This window comes from Gossypium raimondii, chromosome 10 (genome assembly GCF_025698545.1).
Source record: "Gossypium raimondii isolate GPD5lz chromosome 10, ASM2569854v1, whole genome shotgun sequence".
In the NCBI taxonomy this organism is placed as follows: domain Eukaryota; kingdom Viridiplantae; phylum Streptophyta; class Magnoliopsida; order Malvales; family Malvaceae; genus Gossypium; species Gossypium raimondii.
The window spans coordinates 41,637,369-41,660,489 of NC_068574.1; the positions used below are offsets into that span (position 1 = coordinate 41,637,369).

At 33.2% G+C, this 23,121-nt stretch overlaps 1 protein-coding gene across 1 annotated transcript; it reads left to right on the forward strand.

The window, feature by feature from the left end:
• The first annotated feature begins 42 nt into the window (after nt 1–42).
• Nucleotides 43–6,249, forward strand: LOC105776008 (probable peroxygenase 3). The gene is made up of 7 exons (XM_012598477.2): nt 43–57; nt 2,429–2,522; nt 2,590–2,739; nt 4,680–4,765; nt 5,659–5,753; nt 5,836–5,961; nt 6,070–6,249. The coding sequence occupies exons 1-7, from the start codon at nt 43–45 to the stop codon at nt 6,221–6,223; spliced, it is 720 nt and encodes a 239-aa protein (XP_012453931.2). The 3' UTR covers nt 6,224–6,249.
• The last annotated feature ends 16,872 nt before the right edge of the window (nt 6,250–23,121 follow it).

Below are 23,121 nucleotides of genomic sequence, written 5' to 3' on the forward strand. Positions count from 1 at the left end.
CATCTCCTAGGTTCAAATCTAAGTTCTCCTTTTAGGAGTGTAATGTGTCTTACCATTGTACCAAATCATTTGTTTGTTAGATTTTCTATTTTTAACTATCTTTTTAATTTCACCATCTCTTTGTTTTTCTCTAAAAAAAGTATTTGTTCAATGCATTGAAATAAATAATTATCATCAATATTGTCTAAACCAGACCGAGTCGATTGATTGAACTGGTTAAATCAAGAATTGAATGTTAAACCGATGCCATATAAATTATAATTGGAAATAACTATAACCATTTCAACCTAAAAAATTAGTTATAAAATGGGAAAATCTTAATTTAAAAAAATGATTTTATGATTTTTAAATTATTTTTATTTTTATCATGTTTTTAAATAAATTTTCCTTAATTTTTAAAACTTTTAAAATTTTCTTAATTTTCTAAAAGTGTCTTTGTTCAATGCATTGAAATGTTAAATAATTATCAACAATATTCTCTAAATCAGATTGATGGATTGATTAAATTGGTTGAATCGAGAATTGGATGTTGAACCAATGCCATATAAATTATAATTGGAAATAACTATAACTATTCCGACCTAAAAATCAGTTAGAAATTGGAGAAGTCTTAATTTTTTAAAAAAATTATTTTATGATTTTAATTTCTTTTAAAAATTTTCATTATATTTTGATTATGTTTTTAATTAAGTTTTTCCTTAATTTTAAAAATTATTATGAACTTATTCCTTTTAATTTTTAAATTTGAAGATTATCCAATGGATTCATCCTCTAATCCCAAATTTTATAGATAACATTGATTATACGTTAGAGTTTACTTAGGTATTATGTCATGTTTTTAGTGTGATTAAGGGATCACAAGAATCAAGTGATCTGGTTGGCTAATATCTCAAGATTGTAACTAAAATTTTAAAGGTCTAATTATACTTTAGTCTTTCTACATTTTATATATTTGAGATTGAATCCTTTCACTTTTAATATTAAAAATTTTGTAATACTGTAAAAATATTTTTATTAAATCGAATAATATGACATTTTTAAAACTAAAAATTACTCACATGACTAATATTACATGCATGGAAAGGTGAAATGAAAAAGAAGAAGAAGAAGCAGCAGCTAAATTTATGGTTATAAGGTTTTTGATTCTGTACTTAAGGTCGTAAGATTCTTTAGCATTGTTTCAAATAAAGTAAACTGAAAATTTTTGAATTCCAAATTTTTTATCTTAATTTGTTTATGTAATAGAAATTATATGCACTTTAATATCAACATAAAATTTAAAAGAGTGAACCCCATGTGATGGTCTGGTGGTCAAGGGTGTTCACCGCCCCAGGTTTGGCCTGAGTTTGAGTCGCGTTTGTTGTTTGGACTTTACCCTGATATTGTAATTTATTAAAAAATTTTTAAAAGAGTGATTAAATGTGTTATGTATATAAACACTTTGAATTTTTTAAAAATATTATTTTATTTTTTATTTAATAAACTATTCTCATCAAATTAATATAAACATTCAATACAAATTAGTTCAAAAGTTTAAAATATTGTCCTTCAATATTAAAATCATGGGCTTTCATGGATAAAAATCATAGATTAATGGCTTATTTAACTACAAAAATAGTATTAGAGCTTATTTAAACAAAATGTGGTTTAAGGGCTTTTTAGTATATTAGTCTAAAACTAATGATAGTCATAATGTCAAATTTAGCTCTCAATGTTTACAATTTTTTTGTCCTTTTGACCTTTATTCTTTTTTGAATTAAATTTGGTCCTCAACCTTTTAAGAAGTGGCAAACTTTACCATCATCCTTTAAAAAGAGTCAAGTGTTGTTTTTTAATAGAAATATAGTGCCTAAAATATTAAATTTTCTAACATGGAAATCCACATGTACTTCATACTAATTTTTATGAACTTTTGTAGTTTTTAAAATATATTTGAATATTTTTATAATTTTAAATTAATTATGTATAATATAAATAGTACCATGTCAAAGTGAAGTACATGTAGATTGCCATATCAATAACGTTAAAAATATATTTTAATCAAACATTTCCATAAAATTATACTTTAGTAACTAAATTAACCCAGAAAAACATAAACAGTAAAAGTTAAATTTCACGTTATATATAATGATATCAATGGAACGAAGAAGACATGATCCCTTAATTCAAGGGATCAGTTAGTCACAAAAAATATGACATAAAAACCTAACTAAATCCAAACATATTATGTCCATAAAATAAATCCTAACATATTAATGCATGAATGAAAATATATATTAACGAAAAGATGGAGTTGTCTAAGAATTGAAAAAATCAAATTATTATTTGGCACAACCGATTATTGGATTTTTTTTATATAAATACAATAATTTTTTGATCCAAAAGGTCACAACTTGAAGGGAGAAAGAAGAAAAAATCGAAAATGGAGAAAGATGAATCGTTGGCAACCGTAGCATCCAAAGCGCCAGTAACTAGTGAAAGGAAGATTCTAGATAACTTGGACGAAAAATTACCAAAGCCCTGTAATTTTCTAATTCTATTTATTTTTCCAGTTTTCATGCAAAAATAATTAACCCATATTTGAGACAGATTTGGCGAGAGCACTGGTAGCACCTGACGTGGAACATCCAAAAGGAACGGAAGGACGTGTGAACAATGGAATGAGTGTACTTCAACAACATGTAGCCTTTTTTGATCGAGATAACGATGGAATTATTTATCCCTGGGACACTTATAACGGTATTTTATTTTTATTCAAATTAATCAACCTATTACATAATACATATATATTCTTTTGTTTTTTTTAAGTTTTATTTTCTCCACCTTAAAAATATTTGATTTAGTTGACAAACTAACCGAATTAACGGTATTTTAAAATGCTTAACCTTAATTAAACTAAACTTTTCTTTTATAAAATTAATTAATTAAACCAAACTAATTCAGTTAATTTTAATTTTTCAGAATTTTTCTTTTTATATTTTAATTTTATTTAAATTCTTATTTTTTATTTTTGCTTTCGTCCACAGCTCACTATCATATACCATATTATCATTTTCTTTCTGGGTCCATTCTATTTGGCTTGTATATAAATAATATCTTCTTTTAACCAATTTCGGTTTTAATTTAGTTAATTAATCGATTTAGAATCGAATTAATTGATATCCCAAATTAAAAAAAACTTTTAATTGATTGCGATTAAATTAAATTTAATGACCAATTAATTAATCAATTAAAATTAATTTAATCGATTATTTCAATTTTAACCCAACCATACACACTTATACTCCATGAATAAAAGTTTTGTGCAAATTACTTTTAACCTAGCACCAGATCAAATGCAGATTAAATAATAAAATTTTTATAATATTTAAACAGTAAAAGCGAGTTGTCCAGTCAAATTCGTTTACTTTTTGAAATTGAGATACATTCAAACTCCAACCATAAACAAATTTTAAATTATAAATAAAATAAATCATAATCTATAATCTATACAATATATAGAAAAACTTTTGAATTAAAATTAAAATTTTATTATTTTATTCTTTTATGGCATTTAAATAATATTTTATAACTAATATTAAATTTGGAATAATCACTTTTATTCAAATTATTACACTTTTATATCATATTTTAATAATATAAAATTAATACTAAAATGCAATATTTAATGAAATAGAAAATGCACATGATAGTTATGGTTAAAATTTGAATATTAAAATGTTATATCAAATCTAAAATTACACTTTGTATGCATGTTAATTTGCACTTTTGCTACTATTTAATTTATTGAGTTTTGAGTTACACTTCTATTGATATTTTAGTAATATAAAATTAAGATCTGTTGGCCACATTAATATCTAATATTTATAGATATTCTCATAATTAGTTGAATTGTCAAATTTTATTGATTTCCAATTTTGACCAATTCAAAGAATTTACTCTGGTTTTGATTATATACACATGTTGAATTGATCGGACCATCAATTTTTAATTTAGTCGATTAATTCAGTTCGATTTTGACAATGCTATATTAATTAAAGAGATTGTTTAATATTTATTCCCCAGTTTCCACATTAATATGAGCCTTCTTTTTCTCCATTTTTAAAATTTATAATTATAATTCAAAGAAGTTGCATGTATAACTTCACAAATATTAAAGTTTTATTTTTAAAATAAAATAATAAAAATAGACATAGTATTATTTTATTAATACATAAAATTGTATCAAATATTATAATGATTTAAATCTTTTTTTATTTATTTATGAATATATAATGAAAAATATCAATACCATAATTGATTAAAAAGGTAATAGAGATATTGAGCTAATAACATGGATGTGTTCTAAACCGAAAATGTTATCAACTTAAAAACAAATTAAAAACATTTGAGGCCAAACAAAAAAGAAAGCCTAAAGCTTGGGAGGCCGAACATAATTTACCCTATTTTTGGATATTTATTCCAAGGACTAAAATGAATATTGTGTGATGAATTAGAAAGAATGGTTTACGAAAAAAATTATAATGGTATTGGCTATTTGAATTAACTAATTGCACTATCAAAGTAGCAGATTAAATTATGTCAAATTAAAATATATAAACTAAATTTCAAAACTGAACATAATAGAAGGACTAAAATCATGATTTGACCTAAATTTATCTTTACTTTGTGTAAACTAGGTTTGCGAGATATTGGTTTCGGTCCAGTATCCTCTTTTATTTTAGGAGTTCTAATCAATGGAACAATGAGTTATCCTACTCTGCCTGTAAGTTTTACTATAACTTTCCACATTTTAATTTACTCAAAAACTCAATGTATATAATCTACGTGATTCAATACATATATACGTGGAAGTATTCACTTACAGCTTTACATATATTTTTATTTCATTTTTTCTATCATTAAGATTTTATGTTCTGTTCATGTAAATGATGCATGTTGAGTTTTGAGTAAATTAAAACATCGAACTATATACTTGATGTGAAAAAATTGCACTCATTAAATATATATTGATAAAGGCAATATTCTGAATTGATATGATAAAATATATCTAATCCTTTCAAAATTTTATGTGACAAGTACAAATACATAATGACCTATGCATAATGACTTATTTGACCCTCCAACTTAACCAAAAAAGTCATTTTAGCCATACATTAAATTTATCGTTTTTTTTAGTCTTTAATTTTGCGTTATTTGTCAAATCACCCTAAAATGAATGAAAAAATTAATGTTTGTTAACTTTGCTGACGTGGAATAAACGTCAATTCCCACATGGATTGCATGTAAGCAATTAATTAAATTTTTTAAAATTTAAAATTCAAAAAAATTATGAAGATTATTTAAAAAATAAAAATATATAAAAAGATATAAAATTATAAAGAAATATTTTTAACATTAAAAAAATAATTAATTGCTAACATAGCATACATGTGGAGTGCCATGTGGATGTATGTTAACAAAGTTAATAGACATTAACATTTCCATCCATTTTGGGGTGCTTGGACAAATAATGTAAGTTCAAGGGAGTAAAAGAGAAAAAAGAAATAATAAATGAGAAACTAAAATATATATTTGTAAAATTAGAGGGTCAAATAAGCAATTATGCCTTATATATCCCACAAATTGCTGATATGGTTTGATTGGGAAATTTGGAAGGGGTGGATACCAAATATTTTATTACCCATATACATAGACAGAATACATAAAGCGAAGCATGGGAGTGATTCAGCAACATTTGACACTGAAGGAAGGTTTGCATATGAGATCATTTATATATTTCAACCGCTGAAAATTCTTTTATACCCTCTAAAATTACAGAGTTGTTGAATGCAGGTTTATGCCAGTGAACCTGGAGAACGTGTTCACCAAGTATGCTCGCACAGAGCCCGGCAAGTTAACATTCTTCGAGGTGTTGCGATTGACTGAGGAAAATCGGGTGCCTTTTGACTTCTTGGGATGGTTTGTTTTTTTGCTTTTTCCGCCCCAAACTCTTGATTTTATTTCGTTTGAGTCCTTAAGCCTTTTAACGTAGGATTCAGTAATTGTTGTTTGATAATGGATTTGCAGGATTTTGGCCAAGGCGGAATGGTTGGTTTTGTATTCGCTTGCCAGGGATGACGACGGGTTTCTATCTAAAGAAGCAGCTAGAACGTGTTGTGAAGGGAGCTTGTTTGAGCAGTATGCCAAAATGAACAAGGGTGATAACAAAAAGCGAAAATGAAATAAGGCATAATGACTTTTTTGACCCTCCAACTTTATAAAACAATCATTTTAGCCCTTTATTTATTTATTTTTGCTTTTTTAACCCTAGAGCTTGTATTTTTTTTTGCCAAATTACCCTAAAATAGATGAAAAATTTAACGTTTGTTAACTTTGCTGGCGTGGCATACACATGGATTGTCATGTGAGTGGCATGTCAACATTTAATTAATTTTTAATAATTTTTATGATTTTTAAAATAATTTTTATAATTTTTTAAATTAAAAGAATTAATTAAATGCTGATGTGTTATCCATGTGGCAATTCATGCAAAGTTAAAAATGTTAATTTTTCATTCATTTTGAGGTGATTTAACAAAAACACAAGTTTAAAACTAAAAGAGATGAAAATTAAAAGAAAGTTAAAATAAATTTTTATAATATTGGAGGACCAACTAAGTCATTATGCCAATAACAGTAATTTCGGTTGCTAAAATAAAATAAGTTTATATTCTCGTAATGGATGTAAAACATTTGTATTTTTATGTAAGGCATAATCATTTACATTATAATTAAAAAGGAAGACAGATTAGGTTACACAATAAATAGTACCATGTAAATGTTTGTTTGTTTTGTTTTTGTATTTTATGTTTATAGATGTAGCAGATTTAGAAAAAGCTTAATTTATGAATTAATTTTTAAAATATACTATTTTTTATTTTAGTATTTAAAATCTTTTAGGCCTTTGATACTTATTATTTTTATTCAATTTTTAACCAATAAAATAGTACGTGGCAATTTAATAAAATTATATAGAATTTATTTTATTAAACATATGTAAACTTTAAATTTTATAAACATATAAATATAAAAACCTAGAATATATAAAATTAAGTCATTAGAAAATGGTTGTGGATTCCTGACTTAGGCTTCGACTCAAACCTTGATCTCAAGTCAAGAAATTTTATAAACAAACAACTTTTCAAACCAAACCTTAATTTTAAACTAGGATTTTAATTCAAGTAAAAAAACCAAAATTTTTAGTTTTCAGTTTTTGAAAAAATGTTTTTCAAACAAATTCCATAACATCATGTTTCAAACCAAGCCACCAATACATCTCTCAGAGATCATGATACATCTTAATACTATCGGGATGCATAGTGTAAGGGCTGCTATGTGCCTCGGTAAGAATCGTATGCCTTAAATCCCCATCATTTAGCACATAAAGTCTCCCTCGGAAACTTAGTATACCATTTGCATTAAGATCAAAATCTCCCTTAACACATTGCTTTACCAGTCGAATCATCTTTACCAAACTCTCATATATTATTTGTTTCTCCTTAATTTGTTGTGACAAAGGTGGCTTCACCTGAAGCTCAGCCAACAACCCACTATTATACTCAAACGTGCAAACATAGCTCGCAACTCAATCATCGACTTCCTACTCAAGGCATTTGTGACTACATTCACTTTATCGGGATGATATTTTATCACACAATCATAATGTTTTAGCAGTTCAATCCACCGCCTCTGCCTTAAATTCAACTCATTCTGAGTAAGGAGATACTTAAGGCTATTGTGATCTGTGTAGGTAACACATCTCTCACCATACAAATAATGATGCCAAATTTTAAGTGCAAAAACCACAACAACTAATTCCAAGTTATGGGTCGAGTAATTACGCTCATGTAACTTTAATTGTCTTGAGGCATATGCCACAACCGAGTCCTATATACGAAGCATAACTATAAACTACAAAATCTTTCTCGGACTCTTGTTGAATCAACACAAGTGCTTCGGTCCAAATTTCCTTAAGCTGCTTGAAGCTTTTCTGTCTTTCTTTTGTCCATTCAAACACTACAGTTTTCTGCAGTAGCTTCGTTAAGGGTGCAGCAATAATGGAAAACCCTTCAATGAATCCATGATAATAACCAGCCAAAACCAAGGAACTCTGAACCTCGGTAACACTTTTCGGCAGTTTTCATTCCAAAATTGCCTCAACCTTTTTCGGATACACACAAATTCCGTCTGTCGATACAACATGGCCTAAGAATGTCACATCTCTTAGCTAGAATTCGCACTTGCTCAAATTCGCATATAGCTGCTTCTTTCGTAATATCTACAAAACAACCCAGAATATACTAGGACGTCGTCTATAAAGACAAATACAAATTGATCCAAATATGAATGGAAACACGGTTCATCAAGTCCATGAACGCGGTATGAGCATTAATTAAGCCAAATGTCATGACCAAAAACTCATAATGCCCATACCGAATCCTGAATGCAGTATTTAAGATATTTGACTCCTTCATATTAAGTTGATAATACCCTGACCTCAAATCAGTTTTGAAAACACAGTCACTCCTCGGAAAAGATCAAACAGGTCATTGATTCGAGGAAAATGATACTTGTTCTTGATGGTCAACTTATTCAATTGCCTATAGTCAATGCACAACCTCAAAGTGCCATCCTTCTTCTTTACAAATAGAATCAACACACCCCAAGGAGATATACTTAGTTGGATGAAACCTCAGTCAAACAATTCTTGCAACCGTATCTTCAACTCCTTAAGCTTTTTTGGTGTCATGCAATAGGGTACAATAGACACCGCTACAGTTCTAGGGAAGAACTCAATGCTGAACTCTACTTCATGATTTGGCAGTAAACTAGGTAACTCTTCTAGAAACACATCAAGAAAATTGTAACACCCCTAACCCATATTCAACACGGGACAAGATTACGGAGCATTACTAGACTTACAGATCAAACAATATACATTTCATTTGCATAACACATTCATTTTAGAAACCAATCAAATTCATTCATATAGTCCCTAATATGAGCCCTCGAGGTCCAAAATAGACATTAAAAATAGTTCGGGACTAAACCGAATACTCAAGGACTTTTTTAGAAAATATGGAAAATTTTCAAAGGTGCAGGGGATACACGCCCGTGTCTCAGGTTGTGTGGGTATTCGAAATGGGGCCACACCTGTGTCTTTGCCCGTGTCCTAGCCCGTGTCCAAACTAGTGATCATACTGACTTGGTTCACACGGCCAGACCACACGTCTGTGTGCCAGGCAGTGTACCATTCGAAATGGCCTCACATGCCCGTGTACCAGGTCATGTGAAAACTGGAGGGTATACTGACTTGTGCCACACGTCTAAGCCACACGCCCATGTGCTAGGCCGTGTGAAGCTACTGACTTGTTTTTTTATAGAAGTTACAGGGGACACACAGCCATGTTATTACTTGGCCGCGTGTCACACATGGCTGAGACATACGCCCATGTCTCTGCTCGTGTGGAAAAAATTAGGCCATTTTCCAAGCCGTATTTCTCACCTAAATTGGAACCAACCTAAACACAACAATTTGCATATAACCATGACATAAATAGACATTAAAAACCAACCAATATCAAGTTTATAACATGTTATAACATCACACACAATCATGATACTCATAGGTACCTCAATAGGCCATTTATAACATGCTAAATATGTTTCCAAAATCTACCTAAGTGATCAAACACATATATGTATCATTGTGCCTAATATTTAGCATGTATGTCACTCATCAATCTCAACTATTTGTTACCCAAAATAGCAATTCACAAACAGGGCATTCCCATGGCAAACATTACACCACATATAATAAGGCTATTTATATATTTACATAACAAAAAGTATGTCCACAATACAAGCCAATCCAAATGACTAAAACACAACAAAACATATAGGCTACCATTAGCCAAAATGACCTATACATGCCATTTAACCAAAATATATATAGACAAAAGTACCAAAATAGCGCTTGATAGTGTGATGAGATCTCTAACAACTTCCAATCTGAACGAGCTTCCGAAACACTATAAAACACGGAAAAATAAACAGAGTAAGCAATTAAGCTTAGTAAGTTCGTATAACTAAAAATACAACTTACCAACCAACCACAATTTAGATAATATGATTTAGGCATAATACAACTCAAATTGGCCCAAAAGCCTAACACAAAATCATCAACCATGTTAGCCATGTATTCGTATGTCAAACATATATACCACTTCCCGTATTTCACAAACATATATAGCCATGTATCGAATTTGTATAATCTCGTAACAAAATTGTGCCCGTTGAACCACTTAGAATATCGTTAGATACGCTGGTAGTACACACGAGGTGTACTGAATTGTAATCTGTCAATTCTTGTACATGTATGCTCATACGAGCTATAAACGGTAAGCTTTTCCAAGCTAAATAATGGTAAGCTCATACGAGCTGAGTATCGGTAAACTCATAAGAGCTGGAATCAGTAACCCTAATGACATGTCATTTGTATCCTACAAATTCCTAAGGTTCAAACGGGGCTCGATACTCTTCGTAAGTTGTCGATTATACGCTCAATAATTATGCATAGTAATTACACAATCCACATACATATATTTCAATTAAAGCATATAAATACACAATTTAATTACACGAACTTACCTCAAACTCGTACGAAGAAAAACGATCGTTTAATCCAAAACTTTATCCTTTCCCCGATCTAAATTCGTACGTTGATTTTCTTGATCTATATAATCAAATTTAACCAATTTAAGCCTCATTCTATTCAATTCAATCCAAAAATCATATTTTGGAAAAATTACTATTTTGCCCCTATACTTTTGATTTCTTTACAATTTAGTCCCTAGGCTTATAAAATGAAATTAATGTAATTTCCCTCATAACCAAGCCTAGCCGAATTTAATATACACTTATAGCAACCCATAAAATTCAAAATTTCACACATTTACCACACAATTTACACATTTCTCAATTTAACCCCTAATTGACAAATTCATTAACAATCACTTAACAAAAGTTGTTTAATTCTCAACAAAGATTCATTTTCTTCCATTAAAATTCACAAAAAAACTAAAATTATCTCATGGTAAAACCCTATACTTTCAACCATTTTGCAAATTAGTCCCTTAATTAGCTAGGTTAAGCTACAACGATCTCGAAAACATAAAAATCAACAAAAACGAGACAAGATATCACTTACATGCAAAGGATTTACTTAGGAAAAATTTTCAAGGTTCCATGGCTATTCTTTACAGTGAAAATTGGTTGGAGAAGAGAATGAAAGATGATAGCTTTAATTTTTGATTATTTTATCTTTAATTGCCTTTTTACCAAATTACCCTTACCTAACTTTAAAAATTTCATAAATACCAAGACATGCACATCCACCAACTCATTTAATGGTATAATTACCATATAAGGACCTCCACTTTAAAGTTATATAGCTATTTAATACCTTTAGCTAATAGAACACAACTTTCGTACTTTACGCGATTTAGTCCTTTCTCACAAATTGAACACATAAACGATAAAATTTCTCAACGAAATTTTTATACGATAATACTATCATGTTGTAGATCACAAAATAATATTAAAATAAAATTTTCAACCTCATATTTGTGGTCCCTAAACCACTGTTCCAATTTCACTGAAAATGAGCTGTACAAAAATCTTTCAAGGTATAGATATCCTGAACTCTCAGTTCTTTGTTGCTCAAATTCAACACATAAGCCAGAAAAAATTCACAACCTATACTCATCATTTTCTCAGCCTTGGTTGCTTGAACCACATTAGAAAAAAATTTGGGTCTCTCCCCAGCAACTACAATCTCCATCCCAATCACTACTTCGCAAAGTAATCCACTTCGATTCAAAGTCTACCTCTACCTTATGCTTAGTTAATCAATCCATACCGAGAATCACATCAAATTCATAAAAAGGAAAATTTATCAAATCTATGGGAAAAATATGTCCCTAAATCATCAATGGACACCTACGATATACTTGATTCACCATAACACTTTCACCGAAAGAAATAGTGACAGTTATACCCAAAACAATAATTTCTACTGGAATCCCTAACTCACCAGCCAATTCACTCAAGATGTAAAAATGCGTAGAACCAGAATCAACCAAAGAAAATAACGAAATAAACTGCAAAGTAAAAGTATTGCGATAATATCAATCAAATCCTAATCCTGTGGTTCCTTAATAGTGTATACCCAAGCTAGTCCTCCAGTCTCAACCTGATTAGGACTGGTGAAAGCAACAATTCGTTGCCCAACCTATCTCCCATTACCACCTTTACCTCGGCCACGACCTCTAGTAGGTACAGGTGCAGGTGTAGAACTCTGAGTCTGTGAAACCTCAACTCTTTTTAGACAGTCCCTCAATATATGTTTCTTAGAGGCACACCTAAACCATCCCCTAGTCAGTTTCTGACACTCACCAGGGTGCCTAAGGTCAAAGTGTCCACAAAGCGGCCATCTCAAAACTTTTGACGATCCACCAGTACTAACCATAACACTGTTCTGCTGCCTAGGCTAACTTGGTCGGAATCCACGCCAATTACCTCTACCAAAACCCTAAGAATCACACCCTCTCTTAGGCAGTCATTTAGATGCACCAGAATGATTAGAAGTTCTTTTTCCTAATTCATTCACCACTGATTGTGACAGCTCAGCCAATGTTTCCTTAACAGCCGTAGCTTTCTAAACAATTTTATAAAAAATCTCAGTACTTTGAGCCACCAGATAAACTCAGATATCCTAATTCAACCTAAAACAAAACCTCTTGCATTGATCTTTTTCAGTAAGAAGCATCTTAGGAGCATACTAACTGAGTCACACAAACTCTGACTCATACTCAGCCACAGTCATACCACCTTGAACCAGGCTAAGAAACTCATGTTTATGGGCCTTTATGTACTATTCTGTAACACTCCAGTTCTGGCAGATTATAAGTTATGGTGCATAGTCTTAAAATGGTCAGAGTGGCAAAGTGGTATTCACCCAAATTTCTAGGATGAATAGGGTATGTATGCAAACTGTTTGGGCACTGTGATAGTAATCCGCCACCAGGCTGACTTGCTGGCGAGTTAGAGTATTAGTACTAAAGTATCCGCCTGTTGGTGGTATCTAAGGATTTATTTAATAGGATATTTTCCTGTGAGGAAGGAATACGCACAAGAAAAGCATGCCATAGACATGAGAATGCTGTAGGAGGCTTAATTGCCTTTAAGGCCACACCATAAGCAAGTTACCGCCAAGGTATAGTACACCCGGTTATACGGGTACTAGCTTAGTTGGTTCTCGTAACCGGATTAGTTGGGAGTCAATGGGATTGATTATACCCTCCCCATGTCTAGTTAGACAATAACAAATATCTTTATTGGAGTCTCTTCACTTGCCCCAAATTTTTTTGGAAAAATTAAGAGATTTAAGTTAGGTAAGTATCATCATTGGTTCTTCCTTTTTTTAAAAGTGTTGCTATCTGAATATTAAGGAACCAAAAAATACTTCTTTCTCCTTTAAGATGAAGATGAAATTTTAGATCTTTATCAGTGATCACTCAATGTCAAGTAGTGCTATAATTCCTTGTTGGATATTGGATCGGGAGTTCAAGTTGTTATCCATGGTTGTCAAGTGAGTCTTTAAACTGGCTCTTGTGTGGTACTATTCATACATTGATGTATGTGGAACTAATCGAAAGGTGATGCCGAGATCATGAAAGGTATAGTAGGTAAGGTAAGTGATTTCTTGTAACACCCCTTACCCGATCTGGTCGTCGAACCCGAGTAAGGAGATGTTACGAACGATTACCAAACAACTTCATACAATTGATTAATGTAATTATCAAATAAATATTAAATAAACATAATCGAGTATGTATAAATACAATATTCAATCTATTTTAGGCAAATATTAAGTATATAGAAGCTTAAAAATAATTTGGGAATGAACAGGGATCAATTTGAATTAAAAATAAAAAGTTGGGAAAAATTTGGAAAAAAGGGTCACACGACTGTATCCCCTGGCCGTGTGTGAAAGCTTAGCCCGTGTGTGATGAACCATATGGTTGTATCACTAAACCGTGTACAAGAGCTGTGTCGGTGTGAGATAGGCCACATGACCGTGTTAGTGGGTCACATGACCGTATAAGCAGCCCATGTAAGTCCATGTGCCCATGTGCACCAAAATCACTTAAAATTTTACAGAACACACGACTGTGCTACGAGCCCATGTATGGAACATGGCTGTGTGCCAGGCCGTGTGTACCTAGAAATGCCTTTCAAAACAAGCACTTCAACCATGAAACACTTATACCACAAGGTACCATTTAAGCCATATTTCCACGTATTCAAAAGCATTCAATTCAAGTCAAAACCGTAATTTAAAAGAATCATCCTAAGTGTGTAACAAATATGCCACAACTGGCACCTCAATCTACAATTCAAAACTAGCCAAATGACCATATTCATTCATGCCAATATGCCTTCAATGGTACCCCAATTAATAAAGCCACACGTGTACACATTCAATCATACAACCATCACCTGTTTAAGTATCAAACTTACAAAAACATTTCTTAAACATAACACAAGCATATGATCCATCAAAAAAAAACCAAGCACAATGCCTAGCCTGATATTTTTTTCTACTATTCAGACACAAAGTATATAATCCAAGCAATCTATCAAATCATCCACAAAATGACCATTACCACCACACTTATTCCTAATTACATATTCATAAAAGACTAACAAGATTCAAATGATCATAAAGCATTAAACATCCTAGGTACATGCCAAGAAAAAAATGAACAATTCACCAACACTTGAGTTCGAGATTGCCACTAGATGCTGAAGCAACGATCGAACCAATAAGTACCTAACTTGCGCACGAAAAAACAAAATATATGCTGAGTATAACTTAATGGTATTTCTATATCCAACAGTAAATTATAATATAAATTATGTAATGCATCACTTAACAACAAGATCTAATGAAAATTAATATTAGAGAGTTACATGTCATAATGCACCATTTAATATTACTATTCGATTTACTTATAATAAATCAATCTAACATAGTTATAACATATACATTTCTTCCTATAACAATCAAAGTAATTTTATCACTTCAATATTATATACAAATTTCGGACTTAACTCGGTATCCTCTATTCAATTTCATTTATAGTAAATGTCCCAAATCCATATCGTTATTTCATCCATCATACTTCAATACATATATGCAATAATATATATCACATCTCAAAGAGATTCAATTTCATATTTATATTATTGTACGATATTTCCAAAACTATTCACTTTAGTCATCATTGCAAATAATAAATCTGAATCGAATTAATTAAACTCTTTTTATCATTTTTTAGCTTACCTTATGATCTTACCATGCAATACAATTCACAAATGCAACATTTGAAGTAGTTTGAGTTATAGAAACATAATCCGTAAACTCTGAGCTAATCGCCGACGGCTTTGTCTTTTCGTTTTTTTAGAAATCTGGGTCGACTTTAGCAATTAAAGCTTGGAAACCTAAAACCCCTTGATCGTTTGTGTTCTTCTTCTCCCCTTAGCTTCAAAATGTTTTTGGATGAAAAGATTTGGCTTTCTCTTTCCATCCACTAGTTAAATTCCTTTTCTTTTAATTAGATTTTAATTTATTTTATAATATAATGAACTAATGTTTATTTAATACAAACATATAATTTACATAGTTAATTGGGCATATAACCATATATTTTAGGTTTAGTTTCCATTTAAGTCCCTTTATTAATTTCTAATTATAAATCCTTAACAATTCACACTTTTATCACTTACGCGATTTAGTCCCTATACTCAAATTAAGCTCTAATTCCATAAAATTACTTGATCGAATTTCAATTCACTTCAATCATAATTTCGTAAATATTTATTAAAAATATTTATGAGTCTGGTTTGTAGAAATGAGGTCTCGATACCTCGTCTAACTTCAGAACCGATACACTTGTACCTTGTCTTACTTTCCAAATAACCAAAATTATTAGACTAAACTTCAATATAATACTATAATAACCTCATAATTATTAATAAATAATACTCATTGACTCCATCATCGAAAAATAGAATTTTGAGACCATCGTTTTGACTCCACTGACTTTCGGGTCGTTACAATTCTCCCCCTTTAAGAAATTTCATCCTTGAAATTTACTTGGAAAGAGGTGGGGTTCTAAAATTTCATTTCTGAATCAATTAATTTGTTTGCCATCCTTTCTTATCGATCCTTAGGCTCATTTAACCATATCGCATAGTCTTTCGCATGCTACCAATATTCATACTTCATTTAACCTATTCATATGTTATAACTTTATTGATCTTGATCGAACTCAAATCAAATACATAGATTAATGAACTTGTATCCCAACCTAGCATCACAATTGCATCACCAGATAAAACTGAAACAATCATACTGATACATAAATGTATCATCGAATGAACCAACACAATTATATTGGCACATAAAGTGCATCATCAGATATACCAAAGCAACTATACTGGCACATACAGTGCATCATCGGATAAACCGAAGTATCTATACTGGTACATATAGTGCATCATCGGATAAACTGAAGTATCTATACTGGTACATACAGTGCATCATCAAATAAGCTGAAGTATCTATACTAGCATTTACAGTGCATCATCAGATATACCGAAGGACAACCTGTACTTTAATAACCAACCAATTTTCAAAATCATTATGTGTTTATCTCACAATCTCTCAATCCCAATCTGATTATTAGGTATCACAATACCACATATCATTATATGCTTCTGTTAAATTAAGATTTATTTGATAAAATGTTTTGATATAACAAATTAAAGTTCAAATTGAACAAAATTGACAAAATAATTTTTCAAATTGAAGTCTAAGAGATAAATTTTGAATATCTACTTTGAAATCTTAGAAACTTTTTGAAACAAATTTAAAATCAAGTTAAAATGATTTTAACCAAGTTAAAAGTCTTTTAACAAATCAAACTATTTTTCAAATAGGTCGATTGCTCTAGGCCAAAAAGTACCGATACCTTTTTGGCCAAGTATCGATATTTTTGAAATATCGATATCTTTCAAATAAATGATACAAAATTGGCATTATGTTTTTCATAAAATCAAATAAGTATTGATCCAATATCGATACCTTTTTATAAGGTATCAATAAAATTGTTATGGTATCGATATTTAAACTTCAACGGTCACTGAATTTAGCATTTATTATAAAAAATATTGATACCTTTTTATCTGGTATCGATCATTGCTATTGTAATGAATTAATTACTATGGTTTTCACATCCCTAACGGCTCTAGTAACTACCACAACAACCTCAACAGTTGGAAATGAATTAGGGGGTATAAATACCAACTTATAGCGATCCTACAATAAGAAGAAAACATATTCAAGCAAAAATCATCAACCAAACAACCTTTGTGCTCTATACTTCTATAATTCTCTTGTACACATTTGTGAGCTCTTATTATTTTTTCTTTTTCTCAAGTGTATTGTAATGCCCTGTTGAATTTATTTCTATTTCTGTAAGTATCTGACATAAATAAGTATCTACTTCAGTGGTTGAGTGTTCTGGGTCTCTGTATGAGGTCTTGGGTTCAAGTCTCCCTTTAGCCAAATTTTGTTGTTTTTCTAATCCTAGCCTTACCCTTATTGAGTGGGTTTATATAAAATTTTCCGTTAATCCATATCAGAATGAGCCTGCTGGTTCGAGTGGTAAGGAGTTGGTGTGTTGGAGGTCCTATATTTGAATCCTTGCGTGAGTGAGTGTTAATTTTTGTTCTAGTTAGCTGCCAGAAGTTCGATGGAGTTAGGAGTTTGAGGTGGTTAGTGGGTGAGATTTAGTGGGATTGTATGGTTAGTGGGATAACTCTTTTGAGAATTGTTATTATTTTATTATTTTATCTTTTTCTTTCTCTCTCTTCTTCCTCTTCCCTGGCATTTTTTTGCTCTTTTCCTTACCAAAATTTTCCTTTTTCCAATCGTGGTGGTGCTGCTCATTCCGTTGTACGTTTTTGAAGGTAAGGGTTGTTATGATGTTGTGGGAGTTTCCTTTTGTACCTTTGTTTCTATTAATGTTCGAGTTAATCCGGTAAACTATTTTTGGTAGGTGATCTTCAGGAAAGTCGAGACCCTTCGCTGGTGTAGTGAAATTTTAAGATTTGCTGTTTAAAGGGTAAGCTTTTGAACCTTCTAAGAGTAGTTTTCTGTTGTGTTTTCGAGTTGTGGCCAAGAGGTGTCTCGGTTGGATTTGAGGATTTAAGTAATAGTAGGTGTTTTTGTTGTCATTATTAGGCGTTGTTCGCTTCGGGAGTGTTTTCGCATCAAAACCGTAACAGGTGTGTACTCGAAACTTAGAAAAATGAGCTTTGACGGAAGCAAAAAAATCACACTGTTGACGCTACACGGGCGTGTGCCTGGCTGTGTGGCTAGCCATGTGCGAGACACGGCCGTGTGGTTGGCGAGGGCATGGCCGTGTACAAGATACGGCTGTGTGGTGGTGTGAGTGTGACCGTGTAGGCCACACGAGCTATGCAAAATTGGGCGTGTGGGCTTTGGGCCAAGTTGTGTGGGCCACACAGGTGAGGCAAATCTAAGCGTGTGGGCCCACACGGGAAAGCCACACGGGCATATGGGCCCATAAATTTGAATTTTTCCCTAGGGTCGCAGGAGTCGTTCCAATCGACTGTGGGCCTACCGCAGGGCCAGTAAGGTCTAATCAAACCCTAAAATTATGTGATCTGATAAACTGATATTCTGCTCTGAGTAGGACACTATATGCATGTCTAATTATTCTGATAAGTGTATATGTATGACATCTATATATGAGCATGTTATGCATGATATTACTGTAACTGTTATTTTTGTATCTGTGACTGGGGTAAGTTTTGTATATGTGGAGGAAGTGATCTGTACGATAACTCTTCGCCTATATTCTAGCAGCTTGTTTGCATATTATCTGTAATATGTCGCATCGAAACTTTATGGTTTGTAGAGATGGGTGGGTGTTTATAACCCCACATGGTATGATGGGCTGGTCGGAGATTGTGTGTAGAGGATGGGTGGTAGGATTTTACATATCTGTACTAATTATCTGATTTTGTTAACTGTATCTGAGATGGACATGAGTCCGAATCTGTATCTAACTGTGTATGAGATCTTTGAATGTATTACATGCCTATTTCTGTGGGGTTACACATTGAGTTTACGAAAACTTATATCCATTTGTATGTTCTGTTCAGGTAATCCACGGACTTAGGCGGATCAATAAGACAGAGCCTCAAGGTTGCCACGAGTTCGTAAACTGACTTAAGTATTGGTTTTTAATTAATTTAAGGAATTATTTTTTGGGGTTTGTAATAATTAGACACCCCAAACTGTTTGAGTTTATTTTGGGTTTTGGATTTTTGTTTCTACATTTTGTTTGCGACGGATATAAGAAAGAAGCATGATTTTTACTAAAACAAAGGTTTTCCAAAATTTACGAATGAGATTTCCAAAAATAACGTTTTCTATGACTTTCGCTGTAAATTACATTTTGGAAAATAAATAAATTAAATGACGTTTTCGAAAATAGATATAAACGAAAATGAGTTATAAACTAGAATTATTTATTGTAACGACACTGCTTTCAAAACACTACCTTATGACATCTCTGGATTCGGCCATAACATCTAGGCCAGGTTTGAGGTGTTACATTTAGTGGTATCAGAGTCAAGTTGTAAAAATCGGGCTGTGAAATTTTTGGTTCTAAAATTGTGTTTTAAAAAGAACTGATTTTCAAATAATTTTTAGTATTTGAGGAAGTATGTGGTACACCGAGTCTCCGACGCCGATCCTGTAAGTATTTCTAAATTTAGATAGAATATCCTGAAAACACTGTAGATAGTACTTTCTGAAACTGTATTGAAATAAGTTAGAGACTGAAACCTTTGAAAACATTTCTGAACTTCTGATAATTTACGCATAAAATATTCGCTAATAAATACTAGAACTGATGCATAAAATTTTATAATATAGACAAATTTAAATTACGATGGTCACTCGTGGAGCTCGCGGTCGTGGTATCCGTGGGCATGGTAGAGGTCATAGGGGGGCTCGAGCTGAGTCTTCCTCTTTGGGTAGTATGCCAAACTTAGATACGAGTGAGACACCGATTTTTCCTGCTATTGAGACTGAGTCTCAAAGCCATTCGACTGGGGACGACGCACTGTCCCAAACCATGTTGAGGGTGTTGGAGAGGGTCACTAGACCCCATTTTGGATATGAGGGCCATGGGTTGGTAACTGAACGACTTCGATCCAATGGAATTGAGCTGTTTAAGGGTGTCACTAGAGTCCCCCTACTATGGTTGAGTATTGGTTGGACGCCACCGAGTGGATTATTAATGATATAGACTGTACTCCCGAGCAGAAACTTAAGGGTGCAGTCTCATTACTTCATGACGAGGCATATCAGTGGTGGTTATCGGTTGAGAAGGGTACTCAGCCTGATTGTCTAAACTGAGACTTCTTCAAGATTGCTTTTCAGGGGAAATATGTGGGTGCGAGCTGCATTGATGCTCGTAGATGTGATTCATGAATCTCATGCAGGGTGATAGATCAGTGACTGAGTATGAGGCTGGGTTTTTGAGGTTGAGCCGCTACGCTCGAGGCATGGTAGCTTTTGAGAATGAGAAGGATGTTCGGTTTGAGGACGGTCTGAGAGATAGTTTGAGGGTTCTGATTGCTCCGCAGAGGGAGTGTAAGTTATCTGTTCTTGTGGATAAGAAAAAGATCACCGAGAAAGTTAAGCACGTGGATAGGGACCGAAAGAGAGGTAAGAATAAGAGGGATTCAGAGCCTCTAGTTCAGTTCAGAGGCCTGAGAAACGGGCCAAACTTGATGGGCCTATTTAAGTGGGGGTTCTTGTTGCTCCTATTGGGATTCAGCCTTATGGGGATTATGGTAGGCACCACCCGGGCGAGTGTTGGAAGAGATTAGGGGATTTTCTGAGGTGTGGGTCTTTGGAGCATCGTGTTAGAGAGTGTCCATAGTGGGCAGATCAGATGCAAGCTTCAGGACTGGGTTTTGTACTGCCTCAGAGGGCAGTTTAGCTGTTACCTAGGGGCCGTGGACCAGCTAGGGGTGGTAATGGTATGGGTCATGGACAGAGAGCATTGGGCAGAGGTGCTACTCAAACTGAGGCGAGGTAGCCTGCGTTGATTTATGCTACTCGACGTCGAGAGGATAGAGATGCTCCTAATGTTATCACCGGTACGTTCTGATAGACATAGGTTCTACACATTCCTAGTACTGTTTCTATAAACCTGGGGATTTTTGTTGAGAGCACTTCTAGTGAGATTACTGTACTGAGTCCATTGGGGCAGTCTGTTCGGGTTAATAAAATTTATAGGAATGTTTCGTTAGAAGTACAAGGGGCAGTATTTCTAGCAAATCTTATAGAGCTTCCGTTTGGGGAGTTTGACATAATTCTGGGTATGGACTGTTTGGTGGAGCGCCTAGTTAGTTTGGATTCGAGACTAAGAGGGTCGTTCTGAGGACCGAGGATGATAAAGAGGTGGTTGTGATTGGTGAGCGTTAAGATTATCTGTCCAATGTGATCTCTGTTCTTGTGGCTGAGAAATTAGTTTGGAAAGGCTGTGAGGTGTATATGGCTTTCATATTTTAGTCTCTGAGGACTTTTCTAGCGGAGATATCTGAATAGTGAGAGATTTTCCAAATGTCTTTCTTGAGGAGTTACCGGGTTTACCTCTAAGTCGGAAAGTTAAGTTTGGCATTGAGCTTCTACCGAGTACAGCTCCGGTGTCCATCGCTCCATACCGTATGGCACCGAAGGAGCTTACAGAGCTTAAGGCTCTACTCTAAGAGTTTTTGGATCGTGGTTTCATCCGTCCTAGTATGTCTCTATGGGGGCACCGATTTAATTTGTAAAGAAGAAGGATGAGACCATGAGGATATGTATTGATTATTAGACATTAAATAAACTGATTGTGATGAATAAGTATCCACTTCCGAGGATCGATAATTTGTTTGATCAGTTCCGAGGGAATCAGTGTTCTTGAAAATTGATTTCTGTTCTGGGTATCATCATCTTAGAGTTAAGGAGGTGAATGTTCATAAGACGGGGTTTAAGACTTGTTGTAGGCACTTTGAGTTCTTAGTTATGCCCTTTGGTCTGATGAATGCTCCAGCTGCATTCATAGATTTGATGAACCGAGTGTTTAAGTCGTATCTGGATCAATTTGTCGTGGTCTTGATCGATGATATTCTGGTTTACTCTAAGATTGAGGATGGGCATGATGAACATCTTAGAGTGTGCTTCAGCTACTCCGAGAGAAACAACTCTACTCTAAGTTGAGCAATTGTGAGTTCTGGTTATGGGTGGTAACTTTTCTGGGCCACATGGTTTCTGTTGAGGGGATCCGAGAAAGATTGAGGCCATGCTTGATTGGAAACAACCTAAGAATGTATCTGAGATTCGTAGTTTTCTGGATTTTGCGGGATACTATTGGGGGTTTGTCGAAGGGTTCTCTCTGATTGTTTCTTTTGCCTAGACTGATGCGCAGCAATCGAGCTTCGATAAGCTCAAGTCTATTCTAACTCAGGCTCCTGTTCTGATACAGCCTGAACCTGGTAAAGAGTTTGTGGTATACAGTGATACGTCGTACCTCGATTTGGGATGTGTACTGATGCAGGATGGTAAGGCTGTGGCTCACGCGTCCTGTCAGCTTAAGACACATAAAGGGAATTATCTGACGCATGATGTCGAGTTGGCTACTGTGGTTTTTGTGTTAAAGATTTATAGGCATTATCTGTATGGTGAAAGGTGTATCGTCTACACTGGTCACAAAAGTCTCAAGTACCTCCTTACCCAGAAGGAGTTGAATCTTAGGCAGCATCGATAGATTGAGCTGCTCAAAGATTATGACTGTATGATAGAGTATCATCCTGATAAGGTTAATGTGGTGGCCGATGCTCTCAGTCATAGAGTGGTGACTAA